Here is a 26,767-nt window from a genome sequence, read left to right on the forward strand (position 1 = left end):
CTACCACAGAGCAGAGAACCCAGGCTGTACGCAGAGTGTTTAAAGTAAACGTGTTAGATGTCTCTCACAGAGGTGCTATTGGTTTAACTGGTGATTTGTTGTCTGCAAAGGTCTGAAATTCAGCCTTGCATTATGGCTGGGCTTTGCTTTTCAACACCTTTAATGTAATTCCTTCTGGGAATGCAATTGTAGGTGAAATAAAAGGTGGCACACTGAGGATTGGAAGGGTCTCTGTTCCTGTCTATAATCCTGATGAGAAGATGAAGGTCCCTGATGTCCTCTTCTATGAAAACGCTCAGGTAATTCCATTAGCGGCCCTTTCTTTAATCGCAGAGGTATTATGTGCTGCTTGTGGTACTCTGGTTCAATTCTTGAAAGTGAAGATTCCTTTTGAAGCTTTTTAATAGACTAAAGAGATAGCATCACAGCCAGGGAATAATTTTAATCTTTTCACCAAGTCTGGGTGTTTAGTTCTGTGAGGGTTAGATCACCCCTCCTACTCCTTTTTAGTTTGTGGCGGCAAAACTGTACATACCCATTAAATCATTCACTAAGAATAGCCCAGAATGGTTTCGTAGTCAAGCACTGTATTCAAAATCATATTTCATTATTAGGGATTTGGATTTCCTGTTGATTGAACAATTTCAATTGAAATACTAAGCCTCTTACTGGAATCTCCTGATCAAAATAGAATCAAGCTAGATTTGTTCAGTCCAGTGCCCCACAACTTAACCTATGAAGTGATTCCTTTCCTGCAATGGTCTTTGTAATTCCTATTATCACAGTTAATCCTTCATAAAATGGATGTGCACTGAGATTCTTGCAGTACCTTATGGAAGCAGAAGCATTGAAATTCTGGCAATCTGCGTATTTGTGTAAGTGTGATTGCAGGAATTCTCTCTTTCCTTGGTAAAGTTAGTGAGTGTAAGTTTCTGAGCTGTAGTCTATTTCTCTTAAGGGTCTTTGTTCCCTGGAATGAAACACTTGATAAATCCTGTGGTGTTGAGTTAAATTAAATTACAGTATTTAGCAAGGTGTGTGGTATATACTGCAAGACATATCTACAGTATGTACTTTAGTGCATAGACATACTACAGTATATACTTTAGTACTTTGAATGTGCATGGATTATACATTGCAGTTAGAATATTATGAAATGCTTTGAGAATGTTTTAACTCCAAAGTTGTAAGTTTGTATGTCAGCTGAGTTGTCATTGCAGTATTTTTTAAAGATTTGCCCACTTGTTCTTTTTATATTTTTGTCCCTTTTACCTTGCTAGGAATAATATATTGAAGAAATTGTATTTTTTACTGTTTGACAGAGGTGGCCATTATCAGTCAGGCGAGGTCTGAGACTTTGTGGCAGTTCATCTGGAGAAAGTGTGTTTAAGGAACAATTTGCTCATTGCTCATTAATGATAATGTTTAACACTCTGTTTGTGGCAATTTTAGCTGACATGTAAGCAGGGACACTTTTCTGTTTACATTAATGGTTCAACTAACTAATTAAAGACAATTGCTAAATATTTTCACTGACAACACAGTAGACAACACAGCTCAAATTTATCAATTTACATGAAATAGCTACAGTAATGTATGTTTACTTGATTCCCTATAACAAGTGTTGAACAGAAACTGAATGAGAAACTACACATATCTTATGGCAATGTGTTTATTTTTTATCTTCAGTTTGATTGATGGAGTTTTCTTTTACCTACATCCCCTGTTAGACAGGTGGATGAGGTAGGTTTCCAATCCTATGTAAATCCAATCACACAAACAAAGGAGAAATCTGGAAATGATAAAACCAAGTAGAATTAAACTACAGTTAACTCCAAGCTCAGTCAAAGTGGCTGAATACCTGGGTTACAGTTTAGGTGAAAAGGTATAAGGTAAAGAACAGATTATTCTGTAGTGTCCATTGTAGGCTGGTGGCATTTAAGCAGTTGTGGAGAAACAAAAAAATGGGTTGAGTCTCACTTATACATACATATAATTATCCTTTAAATCTTTAACCTAAAACATGACCTTGCCAAACTTGAAAATCGTCTATTGTACAGCTGCTGCTCAGACCTAAGATTTGTATAAATGATTTTCTGACACTGAGATCATGTGACTCCTTGCAGATATAGTACTGGTACAGAATAAGATGACTTAATAAGAGCGATGTTGACATTTCAGAAATAGTCTGATTTTAATTTATACTCTGGTCGCATTTTATTACTAAGATGGGATGACATAGGGATACAATATGCATCCATAAATTGTGCAGTTTGGAGAGCACAGATAACGTAATTGAACATCTTCATGGGACAAGTGAACAGATAACCTTCCTTGAAGGTAAAGATAAAGAAGGTGATTGTACTCTGATGCATTGCTTTGGAGACGGCAAGTTCTCAGAATGCAGCTATAAAAATCAGATGTGGAGCACTTTATGATTCTGTACACAGATAAATCTGGTATACTGTGTTATCTTGTAACTGTTAAGTTATATTTGAAATGAGATATATAGGTCAAGGTTTCTGGAGGAGTACTCTTGAGGATGAAGAAGAAAGTAGCGACCCAGATTTGACTCTTTCTGTCACTTCTTACTGCTGTTTTGCATCCAGGGGAACCTGAGAAGTCCTTGCATGCCCCACTTTCAGGTGACCTGGTTTCTTAAAGTAAAAAGCAGGGAGGAGCTGCAGTGCTCTTTGTGAGTGTTAATGAATGCGGAGAGAGACCTATAAAGGTTGCATTGGCTTTCTGTCACAAGCTGTACATTTCATTTCATGTGTTACCTGCAGCATAAAAAAACATCTTTTGAAATTTCTGTTAGAAAAAGTCTAGATGAAATGTTACGTGCAGATGAGAAAAATTGGTGATGCCATCTCCTAACCCAACTAATCTCCCAAAAAATAGCAAGAACAATCCGGACAGCATCAAAGATGAGATAACCACATCCATCCATTTTCGAATCACTTTATCTAGTACAGTGTTGCAGGGGACCCAGAGCCTATCCCTGCAAGCAATGGGCGCAAGGCAGGATACACCCTAGATGGGACGCTGGTCCATCATAGAGGACACACACACTCACACAGACACACACACTCACTCCAGGACCAGTTTTCTTGCTAGTACTGTATGTCTTTGGACTGTGGGAGAAAATCAGAACACCACATCTCACATCAATTATGAAATGCTAGATTGAGAAATTATTATTATTATTAAATATGTAAAGAGTTAAGGGGACTTTTTTCTAGGTCAGTAATTGTTTGGTCAGGGAAAACGTTTTATAGTTGTCAGTTTCCTGTTAACCTTAGAATGATTCTTTTTACATTAGCCTTTCAAGCACCACCCAAATGCAGCTGTTTTTTTGCTTGTAAGGTAATGTACTCTTTTTTGGTGTGCATTGGTAAACACATTAATGCTACATGATATCGAATACCTCAGATATTGAAAATAAAGAGTAGTTGCAGGCATATTTCCATATTGCACCTGCTGGTTATTTTGGTTTAAAATAATTTCACATTTCATCATAATATGTAGCTTTGAAGTTTATACTTACACATTTTGCTATGCAAAAGAAAAACTATCTTTGCCACGTGCTGGGGAAGGTGTCCAAACTCACTTACCACCAAAGCTACTTCATTTAACAATACAGAGCTTTTTTGTGTGTTTAATGAATTTTCTTGTGAGATCTGGGTTTTCTTGTAGCAGTCTGGTGACATTTAAGTATGTGTTCAAATAATTGTTCCCATTGGTAGCCTTATCATAAGCTTGACCTGATTATTTACCCATACAGTGTAAGTAAGTATACAGAATGTTAGTATGGCTGTAGTTTTTATTATTTATTTCTCAATAAAGGTAATTAAATACAGTGCCTTGCAAAAGTATTCGGCCCCCTTGAACTTTTCAACCTTTTGCCACATTTCAGGCTTCAAACATAAAGATATAAATTTTTTATTTTATGTGAAGAATCACCAACAAGTGGGACACAATTGTGAAGTGGAACGAAATCTATTGGATTTTTGAAACTTTTTTAACTAATAAAAAAATGAAAAGTGGGGCGTGCAAAATTATTCGGCCCCCTTGCGTTAATACTTTGTAGAGCCACCTTTTGCTGCGATTACAGCTGCAAGTCGCTTGGGGTATGTCTCTATCAGTTTTGCACATCGAGAGACTGAAATTCTTGCCCATTCTTCCTTGCAAAACAGCTCGAGCTCAGTGAGGTTGGATGGAGAGCGTTTGTGAACAGCAGTTTTCAGCTCTTTCCACAGATTCTCGATTGGATTCAGGTCTGGACTTTGACTTGGCCATTCAAACACCTGGATATGTTTATTTGTGAACCATTCCTTTGTAGATTTTGCTGTATGTTTGGGATCATTGTCTTGTTGGAAGATAAATCTCCGTCCCAGTTTCAGGTCTTTTGCAGACTCCAACAGGTTTTCATCCAGAATGGTCCTGTATTTGGCTGCATCCATCTTCCCCTCAATTTTAACCATCTTCCCTGTCCCTGCTGAAGAAAAGCAGGCCCAAACCATGATGCTGCCACCACCATGTTTGACAGTGGGGATGGTGTGTTGAGGGTGATGAGCTGTGTTGCTTTTACGCCAAACATATCGTTTTGCATTGTGGCCAAAAAGTTCGATTTTGGTTTCATCTGACCAGAGCACCTTCTTCCACATGTTTGGGGTGTCTCCCAGGTGGCTTGTGGCAAACTTTAGACGAGACTTTTTATGGATATCTTTGAGAAATGGCTTTCTTCTTGCCACTCTTCCATAAAGGCCAGATTTGTGCAGTGTAAGACTGATTGTTGTCCTATGGACAGACTCTCCCACCTCAGCTGTAGTTCTCTGCAGTTCATCCAGAGTGATCATGGGCCTCTTGGCTGCATCTCTGATCAGTCTTCTCCTTGTCTGAGCTGAAAGTTTAGAGGGACGGCCAGGTCTTGGTAGATTTGCAGTGGTCTGATACTCCTTCCATTTCAATATGATCGCTTGCACAGTGCTCCTTGGGATGTTTGAAGCTTGGGAAATCTTTTTGTATCCAAATCCGGCTTTAAACTTCTCCACAACAGTATTACGGACCTGCCTGGTGTGTTCCTTGGTCTTCATGATGCTCTCTGCGCTTTCAACAGAACCTTGAGACTATCACAGAGCAGGTGCATTTATACAGAGACTTGGTTACACACAGGTGGATTCTATTTATCACCATCAGTCATTTAGGACAACATTGGATCATTCAGAGATCCTCGCTGAACTTCTGGAGTGAGTTTGCTGCACTGAAAGTAAAGGGGCCGAATAATTTTGCACGCCCCACTTTTCATTTTTTTATTAGTTAAAAAAGTTTCAAAAATCCAATAGATTTCGTTCCACTTCACAATTGTGTCCCACTTGTTGGTGATTCTTCACATAAAATAAAAAAATTATATCTTTATGTTTGAAGCCTGAAATGCGGCAAAAGGTTGAAAAGTTCAAGGGGGCCGAATACTTTCGCAAGGCACTGTATATCAACCTTTGTAACTGATTTCAGGAAGAAAACAAGCCTTGATTATAGAATTACTGAAATTCTGGCTGATTTGATTCTACCCCTACAGCACATGCTGGTGATGGAGGATATGCTGAAGGACTTCCTGTTGGGAGAGCACCTACTGCTAGTTGGAAACCAGGTGAGAATTTCAAGTCTGTTACATGTCGGCTCAACTTCCCACTTCCCTCAGCTCTCATGAGGGGTTTTTCCCATTGGCCCTGCCTGTCACTAGAGCAGGACTGCAAGGGATCATCCACACTCCCTTTGCAACACCAGACCCAGCTGGAGTTTCAGACAGTAGGATTAATTGTTGATGTGTATTGTGCAGTCCCCCCCACTGGGAGATTGCAGTCTGTTTTTGCAGGGGAGGATTTAAGAAAGGCAATGAAGATACGGCTAGATATTTAATTTCCTGGATCATGGCTTTTCATTCATACCATCTCACTGCACGTTCCCACCTCTTCACCTTAAAACGTCCGGTTCATTTATTTGGATGATGGCTATTCCTTGCATAAGCAGACCCCTTTGTAAAATCAGTGGTGCTTAGATTACTCACAGATTAACTACCAGCGTTGCTTACTGGAATATTACAGGGCTCTTTTAACAATTCACCTGACTTTTTATTATATAAAAATTTTATAAATTTTGTTTTATATACCTTTTGTGGTTGTGTTTGGAAGATTTGGCAGTACACAGTTACCACCATGCCTTTTGGAAAACTCATGGCTGACAAATGGCTATGTGGATTTCAAGCATGATTTATTTCAAATACTCAGAGAGGATAATTGCACTTTTTCTGATAAGCAATCAGATTATTAATAATAATGTTTCTTTATTAGCCCTATACAATTTCTTGCATTAGGAATTCGTCTTTTCGCATACCCCAGCTTTTCTCCATGGAGACACAGACTCACAGACAGGGAGAGAAGCTTGGGGTCAGAGCGCAGGGTCTGCCATTGTACGGCGCCCCTGGAGCAGTTGGGGTTAAGGGCTTTGCTCAGGGGCCCAACGGAGTAGGATTCCTCTGCCGGTACCCTTCCAGTCACAGGCGCAGATCCTTAGCCACAGACCCACCGCTCCGCCCGCCATTATATTGTCAGTTTCAAAACAACACGGTAGTTATAATAATGCTATGCTGGTATCATTTAATTTATTATAATTTGTTTTACCTTAGTGTCTTTGTGAGTCAATATCTGATATTAGTTTCGAGGGTGAGGGAAAATGTTTTCAGCAGGGACTTTTCCCTCCACTGGCGGTTTATTCATCTTTGGTTTATTGTTTTTTTTTTCTGAAGTACAGTATATAGTGGCGCCACTGTCAAGACGGCGACAGTGGCCAGAGTAGAATCCAGTTCTTCCCCAGTCTCCTTTCGTAAGGCTGTTGAGCTAGTTTGCACCTCAGTCCTGACCTAGAAAGCCCAGGCTCCATGACTTCGGACACCTCGCACACAGCTGGGGCAGTGAGCCCGCTGGACGATGTGTCGTGTCCTGCGGGTGCACCTCTCTCGTGGTCTGAGTCAGACTGGACACTGATCCTCCAGCGCCCCCTGGAATTCACCCCCACCGTCATCAAGCCACCCACATCCTGTCACTTCTAGACTAATTTCACACACATTGCCTGGGCCCTCGGACCCTCAGGGGGCTGGAAACGGGGGCTTTGGAACGGTGCAATTGCTGTCGGACCAGTTAGCTGGGCTCCAGAAAATGTTTCAGCTCAGTAGATTGATGAAACAAAAGAGCCCACTAAAAACACCTATTTGGAAATGAAAACAAACACGTGGAAGTAAAATCAGAAGGATACCTAATTATTTTCAAGGTAGTTGCTTTATTTTAGGTAGACTTTCTGCCATTTCAGAACTCCTTTCTGAGAGAAAAGCTGTTAACTGGTTTCAGAAACAATCACAATTAATAGGCCATTCAAGCTTTAAGTTTAGCTATATATAAAATGTTTTCATAAAGCTTTCGTAACTGCATCAAATATTAAAATGGGAAAGTGCTAAACTTTCTTTTGTGGACCTACTTAATAATTCAGCATTATTCTTCTAACAGTGCTGCTCGTAAGTAGCGAGATGGTGTCTTTCAGAAAAAAATTTTTGATTTCAAGTAAGCTTTGAGACCTAAAAAGGTCTGCAACATGGAAGAGGATGAAAATAATAGAGGCTAAATGGGTCATCATTGTGACTGCTGATGATCCAAAGGCTCTGGCCCTTTAAAGGCTTTTGATCTTTGTTGACTTATAGAAGGCACATTATGTTCTTTGCTAGAAGAACGGCAATTTTGATACAGTCTGAAACGTTGTACATCATTGCCTCCTTCCCTCCTTCCTTTGTATTGAAGTTAAAGTTCAATTACGAATGAGAGAAGTTAAATTAAAATACTTTTGTCAGATGTATGAGAGCAGAGTGCACGTCACATTTTGTTTTGGCAAAATAGATAAGTAAGGAAACCGATTGCTAAACCCAGTAACAAAATATGATCAGACACCCCTCTATAGTCAGTCTACATCTCCAGCTTATCTCTGGAGGTGTCTTCTAAACTAAAGCACTTTGATTGCGTGCCCCCTGAACCTAATTGATATTGATTATATTTTTATTTGCAGGGTGTAGGGAAAAACAAGATTGTGGACAGATTTCTACAACTCATGAACAGGCCACGCGAGTACCTGCAGCTTCACAGGTAAGGCAACAAGTTATTTTACATAAGCGGTTATGTAAAAATTGTCGAGGCTTCTTTGTTTTGTGTATGTTTCTTCTTGCATTGTTTCAAGTTAGAAATACCATGCTAACAGCATTAGGTAACTTCTGACTGAACTACATGGATGTAGGTAAGTCCAGAAGAATGTGGTCATGTCTTAAAAACTACTGTATAAATGTCACTTTGGTAGGTCATTTAAACAGTTGCTTTCTGATAAGGAATGTCTTTTCATTTGGAATTTTCTGTTTGAATTTGTAATGTGTTTCTGACAAATTGGACCTTAATTTGTTTAAACATTTAAGCTTCTGTATTATGGTGCCAGTGTCATCTTCTGTCATATTTTACACACCACATTCTTTTGTGAATTTTTTAAGCTGTACGCTAGTGAATGGAAAAAAAACATGAACTATCATGGAAACTGTGTGGCTCACTTACCAGACAGCACAGATTTATATGAGGCATTGCAAAAAAATGCTCTTATTTCAAAGCACCGCATGTATAAGACGGTTATAAATAGAACCCACGACGTGCAGCTGCACTGTATTTTTTTCTTATTCAAAGCCTTTCTCCTTTTTCCAAGGGTAAACTAAATTATTTTTCCTCGTGATAAATTAGGGCACCTGTCAAGGGGACCAATAGGCATCAAAGTTCTAAAAATAATTTTCTCTTCTCATTTGATATAAATTAATGGCTATGGATTCAGAATAAATTGGACTGCTAAATATAGAAGGAAAATAGAAAAACTGAAAAAAAAAGAAACTTTTAAAGGCAGTTGCATATACACTATATTGTATGCTACCGTGAAGGATATAGCTGTGGGCATTATGGTTGCCCTCTACGGAATGTTTAATTGCGACCTCTTGTCCAATCCAGCTAGCTGTAGAAATAGGTGTCTTTCTTTGACGATATACTGTAACTCTCAGACCATTTTCAGAGAGTAATCAAACCTCATCAGGGCCAAATTGATTTCTTTTGAAGGCAGTGGATGGAAAGCTCTGTGCAGTTGAAAAACAATGCCCAACTCAAAATTCAGTCATTTTCAGCGTGCTTCTAAGTTTGGAATAGTGCATTAGCCTTGTTGATTGGCCTTGTCTTAAAGGAATGCAATTAACAAGGTGTTCAAATGGAAAATAAATCCAGTTTACAAAGATAGGCTGCAATAAAGGTTATGTTTATACGAACTTTCATTAGAATTGATTGATTTAATATTATACTTTACTATATTTTAGTTTTCTTCTATTTTGAAAATTAATATTTATTCTATGAGTTACTCATTAGCTTCTAAGCTCACATGTTTTCTGAGGTGCTGGGATACTGTTTGTATTTGGAAACCCCTGCTTTTCTCTTCTTTAGTAAATTAAATGGATCTTTCCCACTAACAGCTGCTTTGAAAAAGAAAATGAGCTCATCCATAGAACACAGAGCTGTACCTTTTTGGGCAATATAATTAATCTGTGATGTAAAGCTTAACTTTGTTCATTCATTTGTTAAAGTGTAACTTTCCTTCAAACACTCAGCTTACAGTACTTTCAAGCTGTACTTTAAAGCATAATCAGGACCCCAGTCCTGCAAACTGACCAAGAATTGGTTTATCAAAGGAAAGGTATTAAGATTTAGAAATCCAACAAAAAAAAACATAGGTGTTCTGGGACAGCTGTTGAGAACAGGGATTAAAGTGCATGTTTTCTGTCTTTACACCCACAGAATATAAGAAGGAGTTTTAGATGGTCCTGTGATTAGAATAACAATTTTTCCATAAACTAATTGTATGCTGCTGCAATAACAAAAATGACACATTTGTCTGCTGAAGTTTTGTTTAGTGTTGTTAAGGGATCATCCTGTCACAGATGAGCCTTGAATGCATATGGTACATTTCTCTGTAACCTGAGCTAGCTGGACACATTTCAAAAAGTATCTTTGGTGAGCTTTGACACAGTATGAAGGCCAAATGATTTTTCCATTGAGGTTTGTGAAAGCTAGCTGACATTATCCAAAGTTTGGATGAGCAATGAAACTGTGGAACCTGTAGACTAACCCACCTCTGGAATTGCGTTCCTGAAACTGAGGGTTTATTTTTCAGAAGAACTAAGAAAAATGAGCTTAATGACCTTTTGCATTTACATTGTAAAGTCTAGTTCACAAACAGTGAACAGTAAATGTTTGTCAAGCAAATGGTACTTACTGGTGTTACTTTTTCATTTTATTGAGCTAGCCATTTATGTCTAACTAGTAATGTATATTAAGTAGTAAAGGCATTTTTTCGAATGGAGGATAATTTGTTACATGTGCCACATCTTGCTGCTAAAGAATACAACAGATGGATATGTAAGAAAGTTGTCAAGGCAGTTTTAACAGTTTATACAGATGGGCGTTTACTTCAGCAGGGATACAACAGCAGTGGCCCAACTGGGATTTGGGCTGACAGCCTTTCACATACAAATCCAGAGCCCAAACCGCTGTATCGCCTCTCAATACTTGCATCTTCCTATTGTCCCAGATGGGAAATTTGCTTCGCAGGCAAAAAGAACATGTACAAAATGCATAATACATTTTAACACAACAGAAATCCATTAACAAAAATATTCATAAAATCTATAAGATTTAACATGTCAGGAGCTTTAAATTATCCATCCATCTGCTCTTTATCATACAGGGTTTGAGGGAGCCAGAGCCTATCCCAGCAGGTAACGGGCTCAAGGCAGGATACACCCTGGACAGGACGCCAGTTCATTGCAGGGCACGCGCAGACACACATGCACACAGTCACCAGTGTTATTCTGAAGCCCGTTAACCTGTCAGTACGTTGTTGGACTGTGGGGAAAATCTGGAGCACTTGGAGGAAACCCTCACAAACCAGGGGGGAACAAACAAACTCCTCATAGACAGCACCCAGAAATCCAAACCAGGGACCCAGCGCTGCGTGGAAGCAACGTTCGACACTGCACCACCAAGCCACCCTCCCCACGGTCCAAAATGAATAGAAGAGCTGGGTTTTCTGTGAGTGAAACATGCATGATGAGAATAAAATATAGCAATCACTTGCGCAAATCAAGCAGATTAATACAGCAGCTATTGGAATAAAAGATAACTTAGTTCTGTTGCACTTAAATCTAGTAGTCTTGTGGCAGGATGGGCGTGCACACCTCAGGTGAGGGCTGTGTCACACTGTGGACAAGTCACTATTTATGTAAAAGAAAAGTAGTTCAAAAGGCCAATGCCAGAATCCTCATGTTTCATTTTTATATCTACTGTACAGTCATTTAGGCTAGGTTTTACAGAAATGCAGTAGAGTAGTTAGTACATACAGATTTATGTGCTCACTATCCCCCACCTTTATGCTTGGCTGTTTATTAAGTGACGGTTGGATATGAAGCTTTGGGTGCAGTGTAATTTTCGGAGGTTCAATCATGACAGGACTGTGGTCTTGCTAAGTGGCTCTTAGCCACAGCTACAAGGGGCTGTCGATTGGAGTGTGCCTAATGATGGCACTAGCATTTGTGCTTTTCTTAAAGTGAGAATTCTTGGGAGTTATTTTTGACTCAGTGCTATATTTTGAAATCCCACCAAGGTGCCGTTCTTTCATTTACATATACTGAGAAGCATTAAAAATGCATGACATGACTTTTGAGACCAGTGGCTTTTGCTGTGTTTTTAATGCCTCTCAATACAATGCTGCCCAGTTGGTCTTTTTTGGGCTTATGATGCTAAGAAAATAATGTCTGCATGTATTTAATCACAAATAGACTATTGCACAATTTTTCCCTGTTTCTTTTTGCTTTTTGTCACCTGTATTGTCTATATGGTTTTGTATTGTACTTTGCATTTGAGAAAGTGTTTAATACATTATTATCATTATCATTATGTTCATTTCATCATCGCTAATGATAATGTAGATCTGGAACAGAATCACAGGCTAGAGTAATGTTTCATACCAATATCTATAAATGAATAGAACAAAATACACTGATAGATCATATCTTTCTCAATTGTTTAATTGGTTAAATCCAGAGTTCAATATTCTGCCATTTTTATAACTAGTTTAAGTGTCAATGTAAGATGCCCTTGATAAATATTATCCAGCTGACCCAGTATGAGGGCTAATCACCTCAGGGATCTTCCTATTTTTAATTCTTCTGAGAAGTGCTTCAAAGTTTGAAGATTACAGAGCCTCAGTGGGAAAGACTGTGTCCATTAAAATTAAATAGGCTTGATTTCTATCAAGAACAAAGGAACTGATTCAGGGAATGTGTGGAAGCCTGAGACAGGCATTGAGTGTATGAATTGAAAACATCCTGTTCCTTCACATTGCTCCTATTGATCTTATGTTTTAACTTTGATGGGTTTTTTTCTTCTTCTCATGTTTACCCTTTATAATATGTGTTTTATGTCCAGCTTAACTTTTGGGTGTTTTATTTCCATGTATTGCATCTTTGGAGAACAAGCAACGAGCAACATGAAACAAGTAACAACATAACCATAAAGCAAATACAGCAGAAACATTTGAAGAATTATACTTGCCAATTCCTGTTTCAGTAGTGGACCAAGAGCTTGTGCATCAGCTGCAGAGTTGGAGCTTCTTCAGCTCAGTATGAATATATTCACACTAGTTAACCAGGCTTTTGCTGGAACTAGGTCACACCAAAGGGGAAAAAATAAAATTTTATTTTCCTTTTTTTATTAGTTAACGCTGGCTACACTCAGATATGGTTTACTTACAGTATGTCCAGTCTTTGGTGCTCGTTTCTATGGGTTTAACAGCCAGGGCTCTGCTGTTTTTTTTTCAGTTTCTCAATTCTGTGTGTGTTTGTGATATGTTTTAATGAAGAATGGTGTTTGGGTTTTTTTCTTAGAATTCAAACACAGGTCTTGTTAGTAAGAAACAGAAATAAAGAATGGTTTAGGAACCTAAAAGGGATTGATTTAAAAACAAAAACAAAATGGCAACTTCAGATTTTGTATCAGCAGAAACCTGAAAAATGTGAACCTCAAAAAGTGTTTTTAATGTGATCTGTGGAAGGACCAGATAGCTTTGCATTGTCAGTACTGTTATGATTTAATAATATAAACAAGCAATGTAATAATATAATAAACAATTCACTTCCCTGCTGGAAGGACTGGTCAGAGAGTAAGGCCCAGGCAGCAGAGGAGGAACTCCGCTGTGTTTGGACACCTTTCAAAATACCTAAATCTCCAGACAGCTTCAGCATGGTGCCACATGCTCCTTTCTTCCCATTTCTGAGATTTGGTTTTCTCTGAAAACCAAAATATACTTGTGTTCCATTCACAAAATGAAGGAAATAGCTAGATTTCTGAAGCAGCGTCTTGGAAAAGAAAACAGGATACAAAAAATAAATCAGTTGTGTTATTTAAATTGTTCTACTGCCATGTAGCTTCCACGATATAATAGGGTGGACTGGAGCAATCAGTGTAAAGTATGTCACTCAAAGTACAACAGCTGTGTCTGCAGCAGGGACCCACGACCAACCAATAATGACTCTTGAGACATACCCACTATGCTTTGCTTCACCAAACAGGTCATTCAATGTTATGACAATGTCTTTTTTTATTTGGAACCATGCATAATAATTGATGCCTTAGATTATTTTCAAGTGATCTATAAGTTAATATTGGGGAAAATAACAAATAATAAACCGTGATATTTTGTTTTTGTTGCCTCACAGGGATACTACTGTACAGAGTCTCACCTTGCAGCCCTCTGTTCAGGATGGCATAATCGTTTATGAAGACTCACCTCTGGTCAGTGCTAGTCTGTATGTATTATTCATTTAGTGAAAGAGACAGTTGTCAGCCCTGGCTATCTGTTAGTGCGGACTTTAGTTCTGAAGTTTTAGAACAGCCACTTTAAAGATTCATTTTTTACAAGGGGTGTCTGTCCTGTTATTATTCAAGGTAATTGCTTTACTGAGGTAATGTGAGAACAATTGTTAGGATGCCCAGTCATTTCAGCAGGCAGTTAAATGTTCTGTCACATTCAGAAATTGCATGGAACGTCCCATGTTTGTTATACAGATAATCAATAGGATGTGCTCCATTTCCTACAGCACTTATATACCGTGTGTATATAAGTAGAATTAATAAACTACTCAGCTCACAGATAACAACAAAATAGGAGGATCCACTAACAATATAAAGCAATATTCAAGATTTCCAAATATCTAGCAAATGACATCTAATGGATTGAGGTGCAAAAGCTTATTTATTGTTGTGTGGACAGTTTTGCTCATAGTTGCCAGTAATTAGAAAAAAGTAAGCCGGAGTTAAGAAGGGAAAATCATCTTCAGGGGGATATTGGTGTAATTTATGGATTTCTTCGGGTCTCTTTACTTAATCTTCGTAAGATCGGTGTCAAAGCAAATTAAAGTACAGAAAGAAAGTAGATGGCATGTCGAGTTTGATCCACATATCTGGGAGCAGATGGTCTTTCCCCCTGTGGAGAGAGCCCGAATGGATAGAGATGAGATGTCAAATCCGTGCCCATGGCAGTCAGAAACAAGACATTAAAAATTCATAAATGATCTGAATCTCCCTGAATAACTATGCCATTCCTACTCATGCCGCTAAAATTCATAAATTGTGGTAAGGAAACTAAAATTTTTGACTAATGACTGTGGTGTGTTTACCAAAGTTTATAATTGCCATTGCTGTTTGGAAACTAAGGTGCTTTTTTAAAGACCTTCTGCTGTAAAGAAAGTGAAAACTCTAAAGTCTGTATCAGCTCCCAGTGTGACTCATTAATTAGTATCCAGCTGAAGCTCCTTAGGTATTAATAGGGTTGGCTTTGAAGCCTGTAGGTTGTCAGTTCTAATATTAATGCTCTTAACAGCAAGGTGGGATATCTGCAAGAATAAATATGATCATTATTTTCAAATACAGATTTAGATCTTCTGACTAACATCTCTTTAATATCCACAGGTCTTTATCTTAATAAGGAATAAAAGACAATATAAAATGAAGTATTTCAGATTTTTTATTGTGAAAACTGTGCTTAACAAAGAATGTTTGTACATGAGGGTGTGATTACTTTTCTTTTATCACCAATGCAGCCAATTTCTAATAGTCATGGAGTGAAATTTGGTCAGATTTTATTTACAAAATCAGACATGGGGAGGAAGAAAAATCCTTTCAACATCAGCACAGACATTGTGAAGGTTTAGAGATATAACCTGTTGCTTAAAATCTCTCAACTCTGATTAGTGAAGACCCACTAACAATGAAACAAAATCAGTGCATTAAGTATTTTCTTGACTTTCATATCAGTGGAGTGACTGATAATGCCCACCATAACACTTTTATTTTTCAAAGTGAGTTTTTTTTACATGAAGGAGCTCACTTAAGCCTTTGATTTTTATAAAATGTTTAAGACTGTATTTCTGTGCAGTTAAATAAATGAATTGTCTGTATGGCTGTTTTAATACTTGTTGAAAACTGCATTAGCCTTCTCTCAAATTCAAATTTGCAGTGCATGTCTCCATTTTTGGAGGACAAAATATCAGGAGTCTTCAGGTAGTGTGCTCAGTGTAGAATACTAGAGTATGGTACTTACACCTGATTTTCACAACCAGAGAATCTCTCAGGTAGGTTTAATATTGCAGGTTTAAATTAAGTATCTTTTACAATGTGAGCTGCAGATATGGTCTGTACTGCCCTTCCTGTAGTTGTGCCTTTTGAATCAAAGATAATAGGACCTGTGCAATATTTTATCAGCGTTTGGAAGATGCCCCTGTCATTGTGCAGTCTCTAACCATTTATCTGGGGTGTTGTCTCAGGTGAAGGCAGTGAAGATGGGACACATCTTGGTTATAGATGAAGCTGACAAGGCCCCCACCAATGTTACCTGTATTTTAAAGACTCTGGTGGAGAGTGGAGAGATGATTCTGGCTGATGGAAGGAGAATTGTTTCAGGTAAGAAGCTGTGGTTGGTTCCTTAATATGAGGATTCGATACAGGAAAGCTGAAAATGTAAAAATGTCATCACCATGGAAACCGGCACAAATGACTTTCCTGGAATATCTGAAAGTCCCGGTCATGAATCGTGTTTGTCTTTGGCTAGCGTGTAAATCAAAATCTTGGCATGTGCTCACCGGTGTCTTCACACATTGTAGATTCTTGTATCTAAAACAAATGTATTCATACAAAAACTTGCTGGTTGTTTCAGATCACTCTGCAGCAGAAGGGAGGCCCAACATCATTGTGATGCACCCTGATTTCAGGATGCTGGTGCTGGCGAACAGGCCTGGCTTTCCTTTCTTGGGGAACGACTTCTTTGGGGCTCTAGGTAAAAGGCATCTCCTAGTGACTTCAAAGGCCATGTACTGTTAAAGAACTTGTATTCATTTGGCACCAGGGGAAACTGAAAATCAAATTTTAATATGAATGATCAATATAATAACTAATATTAATTATGTTACAAAACTGTCATGTTTTTTTTAAATTCTGCACTAAAAAGTAGCAAGAAGAAACACAATATTTCGTCTGTTGAGCCTTCTTCAAGCGTGAGTGAAGAGGTGATGCCTAAACCTGAGGAAGGGTCAACAGCTGGAACGTTTCTGTTTCTTCTTTCTACTTTTCAAGGAGGATTAAACTTTTGCATTTTCCTTTGCAGTCCAAATTTTAAGCTGGCGGCTGCGTCAGATTGTTATTTTAGTTTTATACTTCTGTGACACGTGTCACCGATCTCTTACCCTAGGGGACATATTCAGCTGCCATGCAGTGGACAATCCCAAACCGCAGTCAGAGCTTGCCATGCTGAAGCAGTACGGGCCAGATGTCCCAAGTCCTGTCCTTCAGAAACTTGTTGCGGCATTTGGAGAGCTGAGGGCTATGGCTGACCAGGGAACTATCACTTACCCCTACTCCACCAGAGAAGTGGTGAATATCGTCAAACACCTGCAGGTATGAAACGGGCCTCATACTGTAACTTCTCAGCTTGATCCAGGCACAGAGTTTGCATCATCTTTTCTTCCTTTTCCTCCTCGGTCATTTTGTTGTTCGCTTGATTATGTGCTTCAGACCATTGTTGAGTATGGTGTGAGGTTGCGTCCAGTGAACCTACACCTGCTTAGTATAATTTAGTTCTGAAAGTTGAGGTTTGATTTAAACACAGGTATATAGTACCTAAAAATTAAGCATGCTTGCACTTAGGAGACCAAGGGTTGCAAGATATGATAAACATTTCAAATTAGTTCTTTTGGGTTCATCTGACTGTTAACTTTCCCTTAATTCACTGTCTTGAATAAATTGAATTTTTATCTCTTCAGACCATTGTGTCTCGTGAAAGAATGTATTGAGCTTGTTCAGGTACAATTTGAAGTAGTTAATTTTGTGTTCTTTTTGGTTGTATGTCTCAATAAACGAACATGTTTAGTAATACCAGATATTTTTTTCCAAGTTCCATTTGCTTATAATTCTTACCTTTTTGTGTATGTCTGTAATAGGATTTTTTAAATTTGCATCAAACGATATTTATTTGTAATAGTAGATGGTCACTAGAACCATCTTGGCTTGGAAGTATACTGGTTTAGGTAATCATAAAGTGGAATATTATGGTTTGTATGAATACCTTATTATTTCTAGAGGTAATTCATACTGTATACTATAATTTCATAAATACTTTTGTCTTTGAGTCAGAAATTTTTTTGCAACTCAGTTTTATTTTTAAAAAATCTGCATATGCTTCTATATATCAATTTATATAAGTGTACATACTGTAATGGTCTGTAATTTTGTTTAAAAATTTCATATAAGTGTATTATTTTGACTTGCATTGCCCTGTCATTTTTATTTTGCATCAGGCAAACAGAAGCGCAGATACTTTGAACTTAACACATATGACTCAGTATAGAGCTTTATATATACAGTAAAAGCAAGTCAGTTTCACTTACCAGCTTCTTAAGCTAAATGTTCCTTGGACAAGAGTGACATATGCAGTTCAAGATCCTATGAAGGTCTGTACAACAGCCTAGAAACAGTATTTCATCTTGGCCTGTGCTCAATGTCCTAATTTTACTTTTTTGAAGATTGCTTTACAGATAAGTAAGAGTAAGAGAACAAACCAGAAACTCTCACTGATCACTTCATGCGTTTGAGTTTCCTGTCAGATAATTTTGTATCAAAGTCATAAAAAGTAGGTTGCTGATGTATCCATATGGGAACTCATTAGAATTGCCCCTTTGCTTGAAATGATACTCGAGTCTCCTGATAAAACGACAGTTGTTTTGAATGTAATGGTGAACAAGGCTTCATAAGTTTTTTTCTTATTCTGCTGATATGAATAGCGAGAAGAACAGACATTAGTTGTTGAACGTGTAGGTTACTCTGCAGTTAATAATGACAGGTAATTGTGTGTGATTAAGAGGAATGAGAGGGACTATGGAGGCACTTTTTGTGGTAGATTATATAACGTATCTTTGATACAATGTGGTATTTGTTTTTGCTTAAATTTAATAAGTTACCTAACACTCTTCACTATAATGAACACCTTGATGTCTCTCTGGACATACATGAAAGGCAGCTGGACGGCGACTGTTAAAATCAAGTAGAGTTATTGATTAGGCTTTAATGTCTTTGAGCCGTGTGTTTGAACATAAAACAGACATTGCAAGACGAGTCATAACCACAGGAACAAATCGATACACATGGAGCGTACATAAGCTAATGGAGAATGGCAGGCCCTAGACTAATTGGGTTTCAGAAGTCAATGATGGGACATTGATTTGTGTATTTTCTTTTTTCTAGAGCAGTGGAAATCATTCTTAACATAATGGTGCACTGGCAGTTTTTATTAAGAGGCACTTGAGTTAACTGACAAGAAAGCAGAGAAGGAAACAGAAGCTGTTGTATGTGGGCAAAGGCACAGAGATTGCAGTTTTGCTCAGACGTTTGTTGGAATTTACAAGTCCCAGGTGAACTCTTGAGAATGATGCAGCCCATGGTTTATAGGGTAGAAAGTGCAACAATTGAAAATTATTTTGTAGAAGTGGCATTCAACATTCTTTTTTGGGTAGATTATTGTTGTAGGCATTTCTTGCAATCTAGATTATTGAACCCAAAATGCAGGCACGTGTTATACGCTTCCATATTTGGACATTTTGTAGATACAGTGATACACATATTTGGATTAAATACCAGAGGCATCACTTGTTGCAGCATGAAAAGACAACAACCTTAAAATCTGTTTACAGTTGTTCTGTAAAAAGTAAAGTGGACGTTATATTTGTCTGCTTCCTTTGTTTAGTGTTTCATGTGCATCTGTGTAATGTGCACCTGGTGTTTTTGAAAGAGATTCTGAGTGCAGTTGGCCCGTGATTATTCAAGTCGCAAAGTCTGTTACGGGTTTTCTTAGGTCAGGATTAATAAGGGTTGAAGCCTAACAGGAACACTCTAAGGTTTTGTGAAAAAAGAGATGGCAACATCTATTTACAGTAAACTATCACTACCTGTATGTTATCCAGTGTAAATGTGATGAGGACATACTGTAGATCATTTTAAGAGCCCCCATCATCTGTAGAGACCCCTACATTATTAGGGGTCCTTGTCTGGGCCTTGCATCACATACTCATAACAACTATTCCTATTTGGTGTTCTTCTGTAAGTGATGCCCTTACACTATGTGAGGATATACTACAGTATATACACACCTGTTGCTTTGTGTGTAGCTGGCAGCAGCAGTAAGTAGGTCATGCACCTAAGCCAAGTGTGGTAAAGTAGGTCAGCATAGTTTTTACTGCACAGAATCTGATAAATGGATGTTTAAAAGTCAAATGTTAATATGTAAAATAAATCATCATAACATACTAAATGCATTGAGGATAGTAAAGATCAAAACATTTTTAAAGGTCTGAAATGCGAAAAAATATTTTTTTAAATCTATTTTTGTTTATGTCATTTAACCATATAAAGGAAAATATTGCATAGCAATACATTTTTTTCAAAGCCAGATGGGCTACAGAATATCTAAGGTATAAATTTTGACACGGTACGTAATGTTCTGTTAAATATATAATGCATTGGTTTAATGAGTTTGGTTTCCAGCTGTGTTAATTTTTCCCAGTAGTTTGTCAGACCTCTTGTAATATCTCTTGTAATGTTGTGCTCAATTGTTTTTATGACATGAACTGTTACTTACAGCTATTTATGTGGCCATGGTTTAATTTCATTCTCTTTGCAGAAATTCCCAGATGAAGGACTTGCAAATGTGGTGCGGAACGTCTTTGACTTTGATTCTTACAACAAAGAGACGTGTGAGATTCTCATCACAACACTGCATAAACATGGCATCCCCATTGGAGCGAAGCCCACCAGTGTGCATCTGGCCAAGGAGTAAGGACATACTGTAGGGCAGTTAAGAATAGAAGAGTGAGATAAAGTTACAAATAAAAAGGAGACTAATTCACCCATCTAGCCCATTTGGGAATAAGTAGCGAATTCTCATCCATTTCCTGATAGAAGCCAGATTATGGGCTTCAATAACGTGAAGGGGCAACCTGTTCCACATTCCCACCACCCTTGTTGTAAAGGCATACCACTTGTACTCAGTTTCTGTAGACCTTTATACTAGAGATGTGGGTCTGTGCCGTTGCTAATATATGTTGGGTACACAGTCCTGCTGCTAATATCATCGTGGTGTAACTTGAATGGGATGTATTCCCACAAAGGACTTTTGGTGCTTCATAATTGTGACAGTAAATAATATTACCATATCACTGTACTGATATGATATTAAATTAACTTTGTCACCATATTTGTCATTTTAAGAACAAAACTATCATCTTAATGGGATCAAAGAAAAGTTGAAACTGTGCATAATTCTGTAGCTGAGAGGATTTATCATTTAAAATGTTTCCCCAAGGCATAACAGCTTATGTGCTGTCCCTCCTTATAAATGAATTAGTGTGTTATCTGGCTGTGACTAGTTATTGACTAAAAGTGACAGCTTAAGAAATCATTGCAAATGATCCCTGACAGCAACACAGAGCAGCCCATCAATATAATTTCTGGCACAGTTTTGCAACAGACTTCTTATGAACTTTTGTTGTTTTTTTAAAATGACCTCATTTAAAAGTTTTCTATGAGTTATTATTGCGTTATTTGATGATTTACTGTATTGTTAAGTGTTATAAAATTCTTATTCACATTTCCTATATGTTTTATATAGTACATGATTATTTTAGTTCAGTGCAAATGGAAACTAATTTAACTAATGTAGATAGAAAGCCCAAAAAGGACTTTTACAAGTAATGCTGATGTATAATAACAGTGCAGTATTTTGTTTAATTGAGCACTACAATGTGACAGACGTAACCATGCATGCAAATGCTCTTACAGCACTGAAACAGGTGCTAGATTTAAAATGTGGACAAATTAACAAATAACTTTGGTCTACACACCTAACCTGCTTTGAAATGAAGTAATCTTTTCTTCTTTTTGAATTGCAAAGAGATGTAGACCTGTTTAGCTCATAAATCACGAGTTCAATATTATTGCATTTCATTGTACATTTTTTAATAAAGGAAAATATTTGTTTCTTCAGTCTTGCGTTTTTCTTTAAACCAAAAAAGCTTGTAGAACAGAACCTGAGTTGTAATTGATGCTCAAGGATATTTTAATTTGAGCACTAAACAAGGAAGAAATAAGTATTTTCCTTCCATGGTAAGAATAAAAGTGAATGTTAAGACTGCATTGTTGCTGTATATTAGATGCTAAAATTTTAAAGATGCTAAGATAACGTCCTACATGTTTTTAATTGCATTGTTTGTATTTTCTACAATAGAGGCAATTACTGTGCCTTTACCACATAAACTGTTGCTTTTAAAGAGCTGGTCTGAGAATATCCTGTGGGGTTTTGGTTGAAGTTCTAAGGCAAATGAGGAAGGAATGTTGAAACCTTCCTCTTGAGTATTGTGAAATGAAATAAACTGTTTTGTCTTCAGGAAATAAGATTTAAAAGTATGCCAGTCTTAAGGCATAAGTATTATCTCAAGTAAAATTAAATCTGTTTTTCATAGCCTTCTTTTCTCTTTCCATAGCATGCCCTTTCGTGTTGTGTTCATCTGAAATTTGTTTAAACATTTGCAATTTAAATGAATTATTTTTTAGATAGTTTATTCTATCTAAGAAAACTCCATAGATTCTATGTCAAACTGGGGAGATAGGGGAGATTGTTTTGGTTTATGTTAAACAGTTATTGTGTAAGGGACTCCACAACATTGATTTGGCCAGTTCAATCAATAACAATTTTCAACAGACACCGTTCCAATTTTTTATATGGTCATTTTTGCATTTTTTGCCAGACTCGAAACACACCATCAGCCATGATGAAGTGAAAAGTCTGTGTGGAATTATTATTTTGTTCCTTTGTAACACCCATGGTCTCCACCTATGAAAATACAATACTCTGGAACTCTCTACTTTCCTTTAAACCTGGAGGAAAAATCCAAATCAGAGCTGTTTTGGGGAAGATAAAATATTCCTTATTTAATCGCTTTATTTATTTGTATTTTATTGGCAAATTTCCACAACTGTACTATTTTAAAGTATTTTCATTCTCTAATCATGCTGCTCCCTAATTGTCCAATCTCACAACTTGAGTGTTATACAACATAATTGTATTGGCTAGGAATTGTATTGCTCCATAATGTAAGATGGCAAAATGACACAGCACTGCTCTGCTCTCTTGAGCTTGTCCCTGTACAGCATCATCAAAACTTGATGAGTATTTAATGTGTTTTGTTCTGATTTTAGACAGAGCTTGTACTAACAGAACATTTGTGGGCTGTTTCACAGGTTGCCTTTACCAGAGTGCAGGCTAGCAGGATACTGGACCACAAACTCTTTTGGAAATGCCCGTCGCAAGCTGTTGTGCCCTACTGAGTCTCACCAAATTGAAGTAAAGGTATTATTCCAATTTGTTTTTTTTTAAATAAAAACACTGCGCATACATATTTGAATATTTTCTATTAAATATATTTTAATATGTTCCTCCCCAGTGTCAGTTAATCGAGATGTCTTTTTGTTTGGGAAAAGCAGAAGTTGTCCTTTCCCTCTTCCATAGGGCCCTGTGTTCCTGTGGGTTCAGGGCTATCCTTTAGAAAGGCAGGAAGCGAGAGCCCTGAGTTTCACAGAAGAGCAGAGCCACTGGCAGATCCCCATAAAGGACATCAACATCATCTGTGATGTCGTCACAGCAGGCGGTAAGACAACAAGGCCAATATCATCGTCTACCAATATCATCAATATGATTGATAATTACCTAGAGCTATAGGTTAGACCTCCAGCACATCAGCTTGCCTCACCACAGTTTTATTTATAATTTAGTTTTGTTATCATTCATTATAATTGGCTGTCTGTCTTGTCTGTATGTAATCATCAACATAGTCTTCTCTTTCTTCATGGGTAGATAACGGCCTCCCCAAGACTCCTTCACTTATCCATTTTCCACTTGCCCGTTCCTGTTGCCTTAAAACAGTTCAGAAAGCCTGGCCACTCCCTCTCAACCACCCCGTTTCTGCTTTTTACTCATGAAGTGCTACATTTGAAAAGACTGTATGCTTGCATTAGGCTTATGGAACACAATATCAATCTTTAAATCAAGAGTCCCATTTTTGCACTGGTAAATAAAAAAAACATTTTGTATTCTTGCACCAAAACATACCTTTCTCTGCTTGCCCTCCAGATACCATCTACGTTGCTACCTGCAACCCTGTCTCCCTGTACTCTATGAAGAAGCATGGTGACACTATAAACAGCATAGACCTCTATGATGTCTTCCCCAGGACTATGAGTGGTGTCTGGCAGCCCTTCATAACCATTGCTGCCCTGGGTGGCCCACTGCAGGGTCAGGTAGTCTTGCACGAGGAGCAGGTATGGAAACTGTAAGACAATGATGTGATTTTTTTTATTACCCATAGTTCCTGTCAACCATTCATGGAGATCCTACAGTGAGGATTAAAGACGTGCGTGCTTCTCATGACCACTGTATTTATGGTCTGCAAGCCTCATTTAAAAACCACTAAATACTCATTTACATCTTTCCAGGTCGTGTTCTTCATAGCTTTGTTTGGAATTCGTTCAAAGCTTGTTTTTTTAGTGCTGTTTTTTAGTTCTTCTTGACAGCAGCTTCTCTTTACACCTAATAGCCGTAAAGCCTCTCAACCACTTGGCAGTGTGATATACGAGAAATGACACAACATGTTAAACTGAGAACCGGGGAAGGTGATTCTCATTGTGACAAAAACAAAAGTTGTCCAGTGAAACCAATTTATTAATAATAATAAGAATTGAGGCAATTGAGCTTTGTGTTGAAGCTCACTGACCAAGGTGGCCTGTGCTCTTAAAAATGCTTGTTGATAATCCCTATTGTTATTATTTATCCAAGAAGCTTCTACTGTATACAGGTGTTGTGATGTGTTGTGTTGTGGGTTTTTGTCCTATAGGAAGTTGAATTTCCATTGCACACTAGACTATTCAAGGACTGATGCACTAAAAAAACTGGACTTCACATTCACATTCCAAAGTGAAAGGTCACACTCCTGGGTTCACAATGTTTGCCAGTGCTGACAACATTTCACAAATCAAAGCAGCAGAATATCTGTATGGGCACTTTTTAAACACCCCCCCATACAAACACTAAGAGAGTGACTGCAGATGAAGTTGGATCATTTTATTTTTAAGACAGACAGTATGTACCGCAGTTAATTGTAAGTGTATGTTAATATGACTCATTATTCCAAACATTATAAACACAGTAGAATATTTAACCACTTAATAACTACTGTTAAATGACTTTTTTCCAACCTGAGATAAAGTACCACGGCCTTTTGGATTCTGCAGCAATAAAACACACTCTATGAAGCAAGGAGTAGGTGTTAGTCCTGCAACAAGCAGTGTATTAAACCCATTAAGCGATATCCTGCCAGCACAGAGTTGTTTCCCAATGATGAGCCTTGAGGAATGTGTACTTGAAAGAAAACAGGAAATTTGACAGAATGGTTTTGCAAGAAAAGAAAAACATTTCATAAATATTCTGTTATTTATTTCCTTTCCCTTTTCTTATACTCATGTAAGTTTTTCCTAGAAAAAAATATATTGGAAGAAGATGTTGTTTATCCCTCATTATCTGTTTTATAGTACTTAGCGTTAGTTTACCTAATAAGGCTCCAAAAAATAGCAGTGCAAAGGGGAAAAAAATAATTGAAAGAGCTTTTGCAGCACCAGCTGTTGCAAATTAGATAAGACCACGGTCCTTAGGAAGAGGAAACTTCTAAAAATACCAGTTTAAAAAAGGAAAATAAGTAAGATTACTTATTACATCTGTCCAAAGCATGGAATTCCAGACATCATAACTAGGTCATCCAAGGGTCACTCTTCTCCCAGTCAAGTACAAAACACAGTAGAACCTCTGAACACAGTGGTTCACATCCCAGATGGATTGCCAGAACTACCCAAGGATTTGTACAGCAGTGACGCAAACCTATTATAAATAACACAGACAGTGTACGCCATATGTCATTTAGGGCATAAGGAAGCCATTAACATCAAACAGGGGTGAGGCTCAGTGGATTTGTTCACATTTCTTGTTAAAAGTCAATTTAAAGATTACTTAGACACGTCATGAATGAAGGTTAGCTTAAGGGAGGTTTTGCTGTTTCTTTAACAAAATCACTGACCTCTGTTCCCCAAATTTAATGTTCCTAAGTTTAAGATTACAGATGTAGGTTTAGGGTAAGAATAACAATGGTCGTTGTTTTAGATTTTTTTTTAGCTATAGCCTTTTCCAGATAGTAATTATTTACCCAGACCAACGTCATTCCCACTGGAGCTGAAGTGTTCCTCTGGCTTCTGGAGTAAAACTGGCAGATGGCTCAGCTAGAAGTTTTCTTTTTTGGGAACAGTTGTTCATTCAAGCCCAGCTTGGCCATAATCTGCTATTTGTCAGCTCTCTAAAATCTTTTGTCGTGAATTGCCTGACACTACAAAACACAGCTGCAGGATTGTTTAAGAATGCTTGAATTTTACTTATTTTTACCACATTGGTAGGTGAGTGCAGGAAATCTTCAGTTGCTCAGAACTATTAAAACCATGCTGATAACACTAAGTTGTGTTACACTTCTGCTCTGATGACACTTAGCTGGCAGTATTGAGGGTCTTCCAAACACTCACACTAGTAATTTTACAGGCTAAAATAGTGTGGATCTCACTGTGTCACAGTTACTGAATTAGTGCCTTGTGTAAATTCCAGTGGGTGGCATGGTCATGCAGTGGTTAGCATTTGTGCCTCACAGCGCTGGGGTCCTGGGTTCAGTTCCTGAGTGCTATGTGCATGGTGTTTGTGTGTTCTGCCCGTGTTCACCTGGGTTTCCTCCCACAGTCCAAAGACATGTTTATAGGTTAATTGAGTGTGTCCTACGATGGACTGGTGTCCTGTCCGTGGCGTACTCTGCCTTGGGCCCATTGCTTGCCAAGGTAGCCTCTGGCTCCCCTGCCACCCTGAATTGGATGAAGCGGTTAGAAAATGGATGAATGTTAGCACCAAGTCAAGACCAGCT

The 26,767-nt window shown here is 37.9% G+C and overlaps 1 protein-coding gene across 3 annotated transcripts in view; it reads left to right on the top strand.

Moving 5' to 3' along the window:
• Positions 1-26,767, top strand: part of vwa8 (von Willebrand factor A domain containing 8) — a 118,146-nt gene that overhangs the window by 37,581 nt on the left and 53,798 nt on the right. For all 3 annotated transcript variants that reach the window (XM_015363890.2, XM_006639022.3, XM_015363891.2), the window contains 11 exons: positions 193-299; positions 5,579-5,650; positions 8,110-8,186; positions 13,886-13,961; positions 15,992-16,127; positions 16,381-16,500; positions 16,912-17,117; positions 20,392-20,543; positions 23,007-23,115; positions 23,275-23,413; positions 23,896-24,083. In XM_015363890.2, the coding sequence (XP_015219376.2) occupies positions 193-299; positions 5,579-5,650; positions 8,110-8,186; positions 13,886-13,961; positions 15,992-16,127; positions 16,381-16,500; positions 16,912-17,117; positions 20,392-20,543; positions 23,007-23,115; positions 23,275-23,413; positions 23,896-24,083 (1,382 nt within the window). The remainder of the gene's footprint in view (positions 1-192; positions 300-5,578; positions 5,651-8,109; positions 8,187-13,885; positions 13,962-15,991; positions 16,128-16,380; positions 16,501-16,911; positions 17,118-20,391; positions 20,544-23,006; positions 23,116-23,274; positions 23,414-23,895; positions 24,084-26,767) is intronic.

This window comes from Lepisosteus oculatus, chromosome 15 (genome assembly GCF_040954835.1).
Source record: "Lepisosteus oculatus isolate fLepOcu1 chromosome 15, fLepOcu1.hap2, whole genome shotgun sequence".
In the NCBI taxonomy this organism is placed as follows: Eukaryota; Metazoa; Chordata; class Actinopteri; order Semionotiformes; family Lepisosteidae; genus Lepisosteus; species Lepisosteus oculatus.